General features: G+C 35.0%; 1 protein-coding gene across 1 annotated transcript; it reads right to left on the minus strand.

The window, feature by feature from the left end:
* Positions 1-1,265: 1,265 nt before the first annotated feature.
* Positions 1,266-13,846, minus strand: LOC100016888 (serpin B4-like). Its single transcript, XM_007486869.1, has 8 exons — positions 13,788-13,846; positions 12,977-13,158; positions 12,301-12,372; positions 10,838-10,972; positions 9,803-9,920; positions 7,977-8,119; positions 4,735-4,890; positions 1,266-1,921 (listed from the first exon to the last, which is right to left on the minus strand). Exons 2-8 carry the CDS (start codon positions 13,139-13,141, stop codon positions 1,520-1,522), a joined length of 1,191 nt encoding a protein of 396 aa, XP_007486931.1. The 5' UTR covers positions 13,142-13,158; positions 13,788-13,846; the 3' UTR covers positions 1,266-1,519.
* Between the last annotated feature and the right edge of the window lie 1,751 nt (positions 13,847-15,597).

A 15,597-nucleotide genomic window follows, 5' to 3' on the forward strand; every position in this document is an offset into this window, starting at 1 on the left:
TTACCGAGCCTCCTTCCTTCACATTTTTTTCATTAGTTCCCTTGATATTTTTGAACTTTTGTTCATCCAGATCAATTTTATTAATTTTCTACTTATATAAAATAATTGTTTGGTAGCTTGATTGCTATGGTACTGAATAAATAAATTAATTTAGGTAGAATTGTCATTTTTATTATATTAGCTTGGCCTATCCATGAACAATTAAAATTTTTCCAATTGTGTAGAACTGACTTATTTGTGTGAAAAGTGTTTTATAGTTGTGTTTATATAATTAATATGTTTGCCATGGCAAGTATATCACCAGGTATTTTATATATTATTTAGAGTGATTTTTAATGGTGTTTTTCTTTCTAACTCTTGCTGCTAAACCTTGTTGGAAATATATAGAAACACTGATGATTTATGTGGGTTTATTTTGTGTCCTGCAACTTTACTAAAGTTATTAATTATTTCAGCTAGTTTTTTAATTGATTCTCTTAGATCCTCTAAGTATACTATCATATCATCTTCAAAGAATGATAGTTAATTTCCTCCATGCCTACTTTAATCCCTTCAATTTCTTTTTCTGCTCTTATTGCTACAGCTAACATTTCTCTAATACAATATTAAATTATAGAGGTGATGATGGGCACCCTTGCTTCACTTCTGATCTTACTGGGAAAACTTCTAACTTAACCCTATTGCAGATGATACTTGCTAAAGGTCTTAGGTAGATACTACTTATCATTTTAAGGAATAACCCTTTTATTTCTATGCTTTCTAGTACTTTAAATAGGACAGAGTGCTTTTTTTTAAACCCGTACCTTCCATCTTAGAATCAATACTGTACATTGGTTCTAAGGCAGAAGAATGGTAAGGGCTAGGCAATGAAGGTTAAGTGACTTGTCCAGGGTCATACAGCCAGGAAGTGTCTGAGGCCAGATTTGAACCCAAAACCTCCTGTCTCTGGTTCTGACTCTCAATCCACTTAGTCACCCAGCTGCCCCTGACAGAGCTTTTTAAAAGCACAACTTAAAGGGATAACATTAATTGCAACCAATAAGAAATGGAAATGTCTTTGTGGGCAAGTGTAAAATTAAATTCCACTAAAGTCAAGACTTGCAGTACTGAAGATAAAGATAGTAATCTCCCTTATGGATATTATTTTGCCACCATTTCAAAGAGAACTCGTATTAATTTGACCCAAGTCCTTCATGTATTTCAGCTTGAAAGAACATTTGCTTTGTTCTAAAATATGACCAAGACAGAATGCAAAGGAAAAACAGTTGACATTTTAATTCCAGAGTTCTTTATTGAGAAGCAAAAAAGAAACTGGTGTGTTCAGTAATTTCAACATAATAATCCTGTGTACTTTTGCCACAAAAATAAGATTAGATTATGTAAACTAATTGATCTGAACATTTATTAAGTTCCTAATCCATATCAGGCACTGGGACAGGTGACAGAGATGTAAAGACAAAAGCCAAATGGTTCTTGTCCTCGAGGGGCTTACATTTTATCCATCCCCATCTGCTCCCTATTAAGGGGCAACAACTCTGCCACAGAAAAGAAGGTTTTTACTTTTGTTGTCTCGAATGAAGAACAGGAATGGCTGGTTACAATTAAATTCTTCCGCAAGAGAAGCACTTAATCCAACTGCAATACCAGTGGCAGCTGCTGCTTCAGTGCCCTCCTCATTCACCTCCACAAAGGATTTATGTAAGATTGTAGACACAGACAAGCCCTTGTGACTTGTCATTCCTGAAAAGTCAGCCCTTTGTGCATCAAAAATATCTCTCATTCCCATGGCTTCCAATGTGGGCCCAAGAGAGTAAGTTTGTTCTAGTTTAAACCGAGGGAACCTTAAAATAACTTCCTTTTTAGTCATATTTTCAGGACTCATCCACTCCATTAATTTCTCAGAGGTTAGTTCTTCTTCCAACTATAGAGACAAAATAGATAAATGACATGATGTTAGTGGAGGTTTTTAATCAATGAAACCATGAACAATTTCTGGAGAAATGTTATTCTAATTAGAAAGGAGTTGGGAATAAATGATATAATTAAGAACATTTTAAATCAGCAGAACTGTGAATTATACTCATGAATAAATCTTGTTTCTATTCCCATTTTCCAGGCACTAAGCACTTATTAAGCGCTTTCTTTGTGGCAGGCACTGATGCTAACTGCAGCAGATACTAAGTAAAAAACAGTCCCAACCCTCAAGGAACTCACAATTTAATATGGAAGGCAACATTCAAATAGGCTTTATCTAGAATAAATAAGAAATAATCAACAGAGGTGAAGCACTAGGATTAAGAAGGGTTGGGAAAGGCTTTCTATAGAAGTGGGGAATTTTAGCTGAAACTGAAGGAGGCCAGAGAAGCAAGGAGGCAGTGAGATGAGATAGGGTAGCATTCCTGGGAGACAGAAAGTAAAAATGCCCAGAGCCAGGATGAAGTGACTTATGGGAGTTGAGTGATAGCAACAAGTCGATAGTGATATTTAGATGCTTACCTCTACAATAATAGGGAAGTTTGGATGGAAAGACAGTGAATTCTGTTTTGAATATATGGAATTTAAAATTGTTTTTATTCAGGACATGCAATTTAAGATCTCTATTAGGCATCTGGAGATGCAAGACTGAAGAGCAGCAGAGAGGTTAGATTTAAGAAGTAGATTTGAGACTCATTATCATAGAAATGATCATTTACTCCATAGAAGCTGATAAGATCACCAAGAACTAAAGAGAGAGAAAAGAGAAGGGAGAACTTGGGACAAACCAAAGTTAGTGGGCATGATATGGATGAAAAGCAAAAGATGCTAAGGAGCAGTCAGATAGGTAGAAGGAGAACCAGGCGACAGTAGTGTCTAGAAAACCTACAGTGAAGAGAGTAACAAAGAGAAAGGATGATCCACAGTGTCAAGTGCTGCAGAAGTCAAGAAGGAGGAGAATTGACCATTAGGTGCTCACTGTTAAATTTAGAGAAAGAAATTTTGGTTAAATAGTAAGGTTGGAAGCCAGACTATAAAGAACTAAGAAGATACAGAAAGGGGAGGAAGTGGATACATCTATTAGAGATGGCATTTTTCAAGAAGTTTAGCTACAAAAAAAAAAACAAAAAAATGAGATAATATTTATTGGGAATAAAAAGGATTAAATGAGAGATTTTTAATAAATAAGGAAGACATGAACATGTTTGTAAACAATAGAGAAGCAGTCAGTGGTCAGAGAGAATTTGAATTTAAGTGAAAGTTAGGAATGCAAAAGGGGAACTCTGCTGGAAAAGATAAAAAGGAATGCATAGTTTGTGCAGGTTGACCTTGGCACAAAAAAACTAGTTGCCTATTCATGTAAGACAAGAATGAAGGAAGAAAAAGTCACAGAATGAATCTGAGTGGTGATATGAGGAGGGGAGAATAAGCACCTCTCAGCAAATGGCCTCATATTTTTTAAATAATTACTGAGAAGGATAACCTGGAAGCACTAAGGGCCCAGTTGAGCTTATGTAATATAAATATGTATTGTTTTCTGTCAGAACAGTTATATGATTTTCTCTATCTTTTTTCCACAGCATACATGTTGGAGTGAAAGTAGGAAATGGTGAGCATGACCAAAGGCTGAGGTTTGTCAGAGAACAAATGGTAATATGGTAAGGGGACAAAGGACTCAAGAGAAAAGGATAGAGAATAATTGAAATGGTTCACCAAGGACCAACATGAATTAAGGAGGTCAGTTTGGCTAGTGTCAGGAGACAAGACCTGGGAAAGAACTGGGATGGGTGAAGGGATCAGAGAACATAGAATGGATGAAAAGCAGGGTTTCTGGATGTCAGAGAGAGAAATGGGAGGTCAGTAGATTATAATTAAAGAAGGTCATTTCAGAGTTTGTGAATATGGAGGTTGAGCATTTGTAGGAAGTAGCAAAGTCAAGAGTGCAACCATCTTTGTTTGTGGCTGAGATATTGTGGAGGCATTGGACATAGAAAATAAGTAGGTTGAGGAATTGGAAGTGTAGAGTGTTTGAAAGAATATCAATATGTATACTGAAGTCCCCTTGCATAAGGGCAGGAGCTAGGTATATTGAATTCATTGAAGAGAAAAGAGGAATGTTCAGAAGGTCTGCAAACAATTGTTACCAGAATTTTAACTGAAAGGTGGTTGTGAATTGTGGTATGTGGAGAACCTGGACAATGTAATGAGGAACAAATAATATTTCAACTACCCTACTTAACCCATCTCAAAGTCAAAGGGAATGAATTAATGTAAATCTAATACTGGAAAGGGTGGTTAGTATATCTGTGTCATAGTAGGGAGTCAGGTCTTAGTAAGAGACAGAAGATGAAAGGAATAAGAAGGGAAAAGATTTAAGATGAGAACAAGTTTATTGCCCATGGAATAGGCATTCAGAGGTCATAGTGGAAGGGGTAGATAGCATTTGGAGAGAATAGAAAAAAATATTTGGGTAGTATGGTTGAGAAATGGGTTTGGCATGATCATCCAATAGGTTGAGAACCCTTGAAATCTGGAGAATATGTGAAGGTGGCAGTTAGTTCATTATTAAGTAAAAATTTTAGGAAGATTTTCAAAGTCCATGGTATCATTGTGTACTAAAGATAAACTAAAGATTTTCATTTATTTCATTCATTCATTCATAAGGAAAGTCATTATGCCTATTTGTGTTTTCAATAACTTAAAAACAAATTGCCAAGATGTACAACAATATGTTGAAAAAAGAAGTCACCATTTCTTTACCTTTTCTAATCCATCAGTTTCAGTTGGCAGCAGTACAAGCATACTTAGATGGTTGTTTGTATATGGTAGCTCAATTATCTTCCCCTGACATTCCTGGATGTATCCCATATTGAAATAATCTTTCTGTGTCATCATCTGAACAGACGTGCTTGTGTCCTACAAGAAATGAAAAAAGCTCACAATTATAAAAAAATATGTTGTTTCATAATTTAGCAGTTTAAAAATTCAATAATATAAAAATTCCAGTATATTTTCAAAAAGCAAATTGTCCCCAGTGAACTGTCCAGGTTTGGCTATGAATGCCTAAAGTTAACTCATTTTTTAATCACCTTCAGATTGTGGACCATTTTAATAAAGGCTTTCTGTCAGATTAGCAATCTATGAAGAGTTCCTTAACCCATTTTCATTAGGTTTATAAATATGACTAATAAACCAGAGGATGTAAAGCCTCCAGCTCTACATTAAAAGGTGATGAAATTAATTGTAGCTAATAAAAAAATAGTGATATGAATTTGGACATTGAAAAAATGACAGGCTATTATTTCTGTTATCCCACAAATGGAACCCTGTAGAATCCTTTCAAATGGTATTTTAGGAAAATGGCTGGAGATTAAATGTTTTCTGATTAACAACAGATTATTTCAAAGTCTACATTTTAGTTTTATCTTAAAATACATCTTACTATTTTTCATAACTAAAATGTTGTCAATATACAAAACACAATCTTTCTACCTTTTCATTAAAGTTCTTTGTAAGCAAATATTAACAGAAAGAAATTGTTATAACATTCTTTGTAATTCCAAAGATTACAATAATATATGATTCTTCTAAAATGCTGACTTCTTTCCATTTCTAACATTGTTGTAGTGTATTAGGAGGAATGACATTAATAAACTGTGTTTTAATGTATTAAATTACTTCAGAGATAATGGTTTCCCTGCTAATTCCTAACTAGAAAATTATTTTTCCATTTCTCTAAATAGTTGCCCAGCTGCCTGAAAGAATTACTAATAGAATTAATCCCAGACATCAGGTAAAACTCCATCAGAACTTTTGAAGAGTAACTAGTCTGTTTAGAATTATTGAAATGTACAAAAATATTTATAGCCTCGCTCTTGGTGGTGGCAAAAAATTGGAAAATGGGGGGATGTCCTCCAATCGGGGAATGAATAAACAAATTGTGGTCGATGGGGATATGACTGGGGATGAAGACTCTAAATGACCATCCTAGTGCAAACATCAACAACATGGAAATAGGTTTTGATCAAGGACACATGTAAAACCCAGTGGAATTGCACATTGATTATGGGAAGGGGCAGGGGGAGGAGAGGGAAAGAATATGATTCTTGTAACCAAGGGAAAATGTTCTAAATTGACTAATTAAATAAAACTTTCAAAAAAATGAGGGTATGTCCTTTGATTGGTGAATGGCTGAACAAATTGTAGTATCTGTTGGTGATGGAATACTATTGTGCTCAAAGGAATAATAAAGTGGAGGAATTCCATGGAGACTGGAACAACCTCCAGGAATTGATGCAGAGTGAGAGGAGCAGAATCAGGAGAACATTGTACACAAAGACTGATACACTGTGGTACAACTGAATGTAAGGGACTTCTCTACTAGCAGCAATGCAATCAGGATAATTCTAATGTACTTATGAGAAAGAATGCTATCCATATCCAGAGAAAGATCTGTGGGAGTAGAAACACAGAAGAAAAACAACTGCTTGATCACATGGGTTGATGGGGATATGATTGGGGATGTAGCCTCTAAACAATCACCTTAGTGCAAATAGCAATAATATGGAAATAGGTCTTGATCCCTAGTGTAATTGCCGGCTACAAGAGGGGATAGGATAGGTGAGGGAAAGAACATGAATCTTGTAACCATGGAAAAATATACTAAATTAATTAATTAAATAAAATTTTCCAAATTAAAAAAAAAGAAAACATCACAAAAAGTGAAATGAATTACTTTTGATTACATAAAATTTAAAAGTTTCCATACAAACAAAACCAATGAGACCAAGATTAGAAGGGAAGTAGCAAATTGGGGTAAAATTTTATGTAGCATGTGTCTCTGACAAAGGTCTAATCCTCCAAATGAATAGAGAACTGACTCAAATTTATTGGCATGTAAAGCATTCTCCAACAAAATAGATGGACAAAGGATTTAAGCAAGCACTTCTCAGAGTAAAAAATTAAAACTATAGTCATATTTTTAAAAGCTCCAAATCACAATTGATTAGAGAAATGAAAATTAAAAATAACTCTGAGATAGCACTTTCTAAAAATAAGATTGGCTGATATGGAAAAAGAAATGATAAATGTTGGCAGAGATGTGGGAAAATTGGGACATTAATCCTCTGTTGGTGGAACCATGAGTTGATACAACCATTCTGAAAAGTGATATGGAACTACATCCATAAAACTTTGATCCAGCCATACCATTACTGTGTCTGTATCCCAAAGAGACCAGAGATAAGAGAAAAGGACCAACCTGTTACAAAATATTTTTAGCAGTTCTTTTTTTATAGTGGCAAAGAATTGAAAACTGAGGGATGTCCATCAATTAGAGAATGGTTAATCAAATTATGGTTTATGGATGTAATGGAATACTATTGTACCATAAGAAATGACGAACAGGATGAGTTCAGAAAGGCCTGGAAAAACTTATATGAACTGATATAAATCTGAAGTGAGCAGAACTAGGAGAATAGTATATGTAGTATCAGAAATATGGTACAATGATCAACTGTGGTAGACTAAACTATTATCAGAAAAAGCAAGTTCCTAAGATATCCATAAAGATTCCTTTATGAAAAATGCTTTCCACAGCCAAAGAAGGAACTTCTGAAGTGGACTACATATCAAAGTGTGCCATCTTCCATTTTATTTCCTTTATGAGGTTTTTTATTGTATTGTGATATGTCTTCTGTCACAACATGAGGAACATGGAAATATGTATTGCATGAAAGCACTGGTATAACATATCAGAATATTTACTGCCTTGAGGCAGAGGAAGGAGGGAGGGAGAAAATCTGAATTGCAAAAAGTCAGAAAACAAATGTCAAAAATTCTTACTAAAGATAATTGGAAGAAAAAAAAAGAAAAACCAAACATGAATATCATGGGAGAGACTGATATATTTTAAATAAAGTTGATATAAAAAACAAGAGATAACAATAAAAGTAAAACAAAAATAAAGAAAAAAATTTAACCATAAAATAATTGTTCAGTACCTTGTTTGTCCTGAAAAGTGCTTTTTTAGTATTTTCTCTTTTGAATTCCATTGCCCACTTTCCTTTAAAATAAATGGCATTCACAAGCACCAGGATGGTAGATGCATCAATAGTTCCTGCAGGAAATAGCTCCTTGATTTTTTCTTAAGTAAATGATGAGGCAAAAGAGTAAAGGTTACATTTAGTTGTTGTTTTTTTTTTAATTTACAAAACTGTGCTAAGAACTTTGCCAGCAAAGATTTCAATATAATTTAGCAAAAACTATCTATTATTGGTAAGTGGTTCTACCCAGGGCATCCACATAGTGAACAAATTCTATGTAGTAAAGGTGGAGGAAAGAAAAATATTTGTCCACAATTTGACCACTCAAATTTCAGAAGCCAGCTTTTACAAGGGTGTCATTACCAAACAATATGAACAAAGAGTACCAAAGATCATGCCTACTTAATTCAATTTAACATTTATTCAGTGAAATTAACATTTATTCATATAGAAAGGCCAGGAATGAATGTGAGAATTATTTAAAGAGCTCATATAGCAGTGACACCACAATGGGCTGTGAACTGAATGGGACTAATGATAAGAAGAAACTGTATCAAGTCTGAACCCATTATCTCCAGAGCCAAAGGTAATACAAGGGAAAGTGTGCCCTAAGAGGTTGGGGGGAAATATTTGTCCTTTTGTTCTTGCTATAATCTAAATGAAAATATCCCTTTGTAAAAGCTAATTGGTGTTAATGGATTAAATGGAAATAGGGTGCTAGATATTAATGGAAAACAGTGACAGGAACAATCAGAATGGGAGTTAAAATTAATAGTGTCACAGAAGAGAAATAGAAACAATTCAATGTATTGCTAGAACTCTGACAGAGTGAGATTAGAGAGGATTCAGAAATGAACTTCAACACAATATCCTGACCCTTCTGGGGAGCCACTCTGATATGCCAAAGTGTTGCAGGTAGAGTGAGTAGGACAACCCAACAAGAGAGATCCTGGAGTTTAGGCTTGAAGTCATATTCCCTGGACTACATTGTTGCCTGGTGGTCATGGCTAGGTTACATGTGTCTCCCTTAATAGTCAGTCGGCTTTATTGATAGCCATAGTTTCTCCTTGAGATTATTGAATCTTATCTTATGTCAAGTTCAAAAAATAAACTTGAAGATATGGGATCCTAGGAATGTTGGTACCTGGGGCAAACAGCCCCAATCTTAGAGAAAGACATGAATAAATGACTTCCCTTCTAAGGGAAGGTCCTACTCGGTGCGCAGAAGCAGGATCATCAGCTTGAGACAGAGGCAAATGATTCTTCAATATTCAAGAGTTATCAGAAGGGAAACATTCCAGAGAAGAATATAAAGGTATCTTTGTTTTTACTTTGATTTCACTCATCTTGTTTGCCAGATGTTAGCCAGGTCCTTCTGAGCAGAGAACTGTAGGATGTTTAGGGTTAGAAGGGACCTGAAAGAGTATTTTATTGAAGCTCTCATTTCTAAATAGGAAACTAAAGGCCCCAAAATATGACTTACCTAGGATTATTCATCTAGTAAAAAGGAAAAATTAAGACCATTAAAACCCAGGACATCTAATTAGCTCAGTGGATTAAAAGTCAGGCCTAGGGAAGGGAGATCCTGGGTTCAAATTTTACTTAAGATACTTCCTATGGAGACAGAAGGTAAGAGTTTAAAACAAACAAACCAAAAAAAAAAGCCCAGTCTTCCTAAAAATCCCTAGTCCATTACTTTTTCTACTAGACTTCTGACTAGTAGATTTAACCAAAGTTATACTTCAGAACTATTGAGAAAACTAATGCTTCTTTGCCTTCCTTACCATTTGTTTGGTCTTCAACCCAGGCATTAATCTTCTCCCTACTCTCTTCTGGAGCTTGTGAAAAATCCATTGATTCTGGGCTTGCTTGATAAAGCTTCTCTACACAATCTAAATATGACTTTGAAGCAATAAAGAAACATAAATTAATATCCACAAATTGGTTGGAAACAGAATTCAAATAGCTTGTAGCATAGGGAAAAGCACCTAGTCTAAAACACTATAGAATTCTAGCTCTAGCTCTATAGATCTATCTATTCAACTATCCTAAAATATGACTACAATTATCACACATTTAGAGCTGGTAAGCACCTTATAAATTAGGTGATTCAAATCTATCATTTAACAGATGAGGAAACTGAGGCATGGAGAAGCTAAGTAATTGTTCAGGGTCACACAAAGGTAGGAAATGAACAGAGGTTATTCTTTTCACTGTATAGTGCTGATTTGTGACCTTAGGCATTTGAAACATCCCACCTTAGGAGCTCTATGAGTTCAAGTAGAACTTATTTGTGGAGCTATAGGGCACTTAAAGGATTCTGGGGCTATGAGTACTTCAGAACAACCTGGGTCAAATGCCTTGAACAGGTCTGAAAAAAAGCAGACACAGAGCCAGACTCAGAAATTGAGCTTCTGTACCTTAAAATCTGAGTCAGACCCTCAATTTATGATGAATCCAATTTAAAAAAAAAAAAGATATCCTATGGCAAGGGTACTTAACCTGTCATCTATTAACTTGATTTTTAAAATATTTTGAGAATTTTATTTCAATATGATTGATTTTCTTTGTAATTCCATGTATTTTGTGTACTCTATTTACAAACAGTATTCTAAAGCAGGATACATAGGCCTTTTCAGATTACCAAAGGTGTCCATAGCATGCATGCATAAACACACACACACACACACACACACACACAAGTTAATAACCTCTTCTCTCTCTCTTATTCAAGTCACACAAAATGATGTGCTTTATATTCAGTATTTTATATTCAGATATTCAGTACCTAAATCAAAAATAGCATCAGAACAAGTTACCTGCAGAAATGGAAATGTCTGGTTTCCATAGAGGCTGTTAGCAATGGCCAGTGAATAGTCATCATTGGGCTTGTTAATTTCTTCCAAAAGAGCATGGAACTGGGAATGAAACTCTCCAGGTTTATCACAGACAACCTTCAAACAAAGGAAAGATTCTTGGGTTAATCTCAGCCCAGGAATACTATAAAGGTAGCCAAAGGAAGGCTGGGAAACTATGTATCACACCAAATATTTTCAATTACAAGGAGTTAAACAAATATAGTGGAAAGGGAACTGGACCAGGAGAAGGAACATCTGGACTCTCATCTTGGCTCTATATTTGCTTTGCTTGTTATTTAACTTTCCCAGGCTTTCTATAATAGAATTGATCTCCAGTGTTCCTTCTTCATAAGCTAGACAATGTACAACTTGCAGTGATTCTATAGAATCATAGATCTAGAGTTGGAAGGGACTTCAGAAATCATCTAGTCCAACCTGCTTATTTTAAAGATGAAGAAACTGAGGACCAGAGAGTTTAGGTGATTTGCCCAGTATCATACAAATAATCCCATTGCAGGGATTTGAACTCAGGTCCTCTAAATCCAAAACCATCCCCCTCTCCCCCCCTGGATATTGACAATGAGTAAAATCATCTGTCACTGACTTCTCAGAAAAGTAATTATTCTCAGTTCAGTCTGACAAAATATTCACATCCTTTTGGAACAGTTCAATCCTTTATTTTACAGATAAGAAAGACTAACTGGAAGAAATTAATAGAGAATTGCCCATGATCACAGCACGTCAAAAGCAAGATTCACTCCTAGATCTTGATTACAGAGCTATCCTTCATTAAAGCTTTTTTAAGCCATTCTAATCTACCCAAGAGCCAAAACTTGTTCCTTTTTGAAATTCAAACTATAACCCAACCCTTGTATGGCTTCAGAGTTGGACAGATAAGGGAGGAGTTACTCTCGTTTAGTTCAAGTGTTTATTATAAGTACATAAAAGTGGTACCAACATACAAACACACCAAGTGATATATACTTGAGTTTATTTAGACAATGTCTCACTTCTGAACTGCACAAAATTTACGCCAGATCATTTTTTGCAAGTTGAAAAGATCCCTCCATATCCATACTTTTGGATTGTTTAGAGTTGGCTTGAAATGCTTGCCTTTGATCTCTTAAAGTATCTCTTTTTTCCACACCAGAAACCTATTGCCACAGCAAGGTTTGACATTTTTCCCCATTTCAAATGAAGAAAAACCAGCTCTGGGCTTGGAAGGATCACTAAAGAGAGAACTTCTTCCCTGAGGCTCTTCCTCTGAGTCAGCAGAAGGGTCCCAGAACCCGGATGATTTCCTTACCTGAGACTGTCCTGTATGGGACATGTTTGGGGATCCAGTTTTCCAGACTCTGAGTAATCTGGAAAAACTAGTGTAGATGACATTTCATGGAGGGACTGCCTTATTTCCTGTAACTTACCCCTGGTGATGTGCTAGGACTCTCTTTGACACTTGGTCTTTCAATTTTTGCAACTTCATCATAGTGAAGGACCTAAAGAGATTTGATACATCATTATGGGGGCCAAAGGGAAAGAAAAAGTACAAACTGAGTTATCCGCATATGTATTGTTAGGACATAGATCACAGATTTACAGCTAAATGGGGATCCAAGAAACTGTTAGGTTCTAATTTTTCCTTATTTTTTTTAATTTTTTTAATAAATAATAAATATTTTAATAAATATTTTTATTTTTAATATTCCTCTAATTTTTCCAATAAGAATCTAAAGCACAGAGTAGTAGGTGAATTACCCAAGGACACACAAATTGGGTGGGGAAAACATCTGCAATAAACCCAAGTCTCCAAATCTAGACCTCTAAATGCAGCTAGATTTTGTTTTCAGTCTGACTTTTCTTTGATCTGGTATATAATCACAAAATGCAAACAAATCTCTAGAATTATCAAAGTCCAATGCAATTAGGAAAGAATTGATATAAATACACATGAATGTTTATATTCTATCATAAGAGAATTAATACAAAAATAACCTGAAATATGTTTTTGGAATATAGCCTTTTTAAAAACACCTCTTCTGTACCAATAACCTAGAGAGGCCTTTGGGGAAAAGAAATCAGATCCTATTTATTTGCAATTACCTTCTTTACTTGACTTGCAGTGTTACCTTTGAGTCCCAATAATAGCATGCCCATTGCTGCTGAGATGCTTAAAGGTGAATAGAAAACATTTCCTTTTTCATTCTTCTTCAATTCTCTGAAAATATCAAAGCAAAATTTGATATTTGCTGCACTGAGGGAATTCATTTTCAAGCTGATGAAGCCTAAAAAAGAAAAAAAGAAAAAAGAAAAAACAAGAAGTTCTAAAACCTAAATATTAAAGTAAGGAACTACTTTTATGAAAAGGAGAATGATCTATTGGTTGGAGTGCTAGGCTTAAATTCAGAAAGTCCTGTGAATATTTGTAACTCTATGACTATTCATTTTATCAGTCTGAAACTCAGTTTCCTCATCTACAAAATGGAAATATTAATATTTATAATACCTTTTATGGGGTTTCTGTAAGAATCAAATAAGCCAGAGTATATTATGGCCCAATTTTTGGCCCCAGGGCAGGGAAGAAGTTCAAGGTAGGGTCTGAGTGAAGCAGATGAGACCTAGTCATCTCCCACACTACTTGGGAGAGCAATTAGAGAGGGAACCTGGAAGCTTGCTGGATGAGGAATAGCTTCTTCTTACTACCATAATTCAACCTTCTTTCTCCTTTTACCATGGTGCAAACCCACATTGGTCATATTCTCCCCGAGTGGCCCTGCCTGCCTTCTACTATGCTTCTACTCTTGCTTGTTCCCTTAAACTCTAGGCCTTTTATGAGTCCAGTCTTTTGCTTTTGGCATCCTTGGCCAGTCTTACTAAGAAAAGTCAATAAATGGAAAGGAATAAAAGTATTTACCTTCTTTTCTTCAGCCACAAAGTTACCAATCACTTGGGCGAAGATGAAGCCACATTCTGACAAGAGATAATAATTGGTATATAAACCCTGAGCTCCACCCAAGCTGTCATATACATTCTCAGTGATTCAGCTCTGAATTTGTTAAAAGACCAGGAAACATTTGCATACAATGTGAATCACACTGTAATGGAAGGATATCTCATAAGGTCACGTGGTTAATTGCCTATTTCTCTAGGACTCTCATTTTTCATTTATAAGATGTGGGGCTTGGTTTTGATGATAAAGAATTTACCTTCTAGTTCCAAATGAAATAATAATCATTTTTATTTAAAACAAGGGTGTGAAAAAGGACTGGTTTTCTGATGTGCCTCATAAATTGATTCTGAAGACAAAGTTCGCGTGAATATAATCTCCATTGATTGTACTCATTCAAATATACACTTTATAATCACATACTTAGAATGTCAAACCAGAATTTTAGAGATGAAGAGGATCCTAGAGGTCATAAAATCCCATCTCTTCATCTTATAGAAGTGGGAACTGAGGAAGAGGAAGCGTAAATGCTGGAAGAAGAAAGCTAAGTCAGCATAGTTAGCAACAGTAGATGAGAAAAGGAGTGAGCAGCTTTTGGAGACTTGATGTACAAAGTAAAAATAAAGGGCTAGATTAAAATATATTAAGCTTTAGCTCATGCAAAATAAAGAAAGCGTAACAATCATGACATCAGACAAAAATAAAGCTAAAATACATTTAGTTAAAAGAGATAAACAGAGGCATCTGGGTGGCTCAGTAGACTGAGAGCCAGGCCCAGAGATAGGAGGTCTTAGGTTCAAATTGATCTCAGATACTTCCTAGCTGTGTGACCCTGGGCAAGTCACTTAACCCCCACTGCTTAGCCCTTACCACTCTTCTACCTTGGAACCAATATACAGTATTTATACTAAGACCAAATGTAAGGGTTGTTGGTTTCTTTTTTTTTTTTAAGAGAAAGAGATAAACAGGGAAACTACATTATGTTTTAAAAGTTATTATAGATGATAAAGCATTATTAATATTAATCCCATATGCATCAAATTTTCAATCATCCAAATTTTAAAAGGGAAAAGTAAATGAATCACAGGTAGAAATAGAGCAAAATTATAATAGTGAGGGACTTCAACCTTCATATAAATATATATATATATAGCCATACAAAAAAAAATTTCTCTAAATCACTACCCAATAGAGAAATGCACATTAAAACAACTCTGAGATGTCATCTCACACCTATCAGATTGACTAAAATGATAAAAGGGGAAAATGACAAATGTTAGAGGAATATGGAAATATGAGAACACATACTGTTGGTGGAACTGTGAACTGATTCAGCCATATTGGACAGTAATCTGGAATTATGGCCAAAGAGTTACCAAACTGTGTATACTCTTTGATCCAGCAATATCACTGTTAGGTCTGTTTCCCAAGGAGATTAGAGGGAAAATAAAAGAATCTATGTTTCTAAAATATGTTTAACTGCTTTGTGGTGGCAAACAACTGGAAATTCGGGGGATGCCTAGTACTTGGGAAATGACTAAACAAGTTGTGGCATATGATTGCATGCACAGTAAGAAATATGAGTAGGTTAATTTTTTAAAACCATTGAAAGACACGAAATTATGAAGCAAAATGAGCAGAACCAAGAGAATATTATATACAGCAAAATAAATATTGTTTAACAAATAACTGTGAATGTCCACCTCCAGAGAAAGAACTGAAAAATAAAAGCATGCTTGACATAGTTTTATATATACACATGTGTTTTCTGGTCAAA

The sequence above is a fragment of the Monodelphis domestica genome, chromosome 3 (assembly GCF_027887165.1).
Source record: "Monodelphis domestica isolate mMonDom1 chromosome 3, mMonDom1.pri, whole genome shotgun sequence".
In the NCBI taxonomy this organism is placed as follows: domain Eukaryota; kingdom Metazoa; phylum Chordata; class Mammalia; order Didelphimorphia; family Didelphidae; genus Monodelphis; species Monodelphis domestica.

What these genes read in the sequence shown, in the direction of transcription:
- LOC100016888 (XM_007486869.1), bottom strand. Translation starts at nt 13,141, where the DNA reads ATGAATTCCCTCAGTGCAGCAAATATCAAATTTTGCTTTGATATTTTC. An exon ending in GTCCTAGCACATCACCAGGG is followed by an intron (nt 10,973 to 12,300) that starts GTAAGTTACAGG and finishes CTTTGTTTGAAG; the next exon opens with GTTGTCTGTGATAAACCTGG. An exon ending in AGACATTTCCATTTCTGCAG is followed by an intron (nt 9,921 to 10,837) that starts GTAACTTGTTCT and finishes ATTGCTTCAAAG; the next exon opens with TCATATTTAGATTGTGTAGA.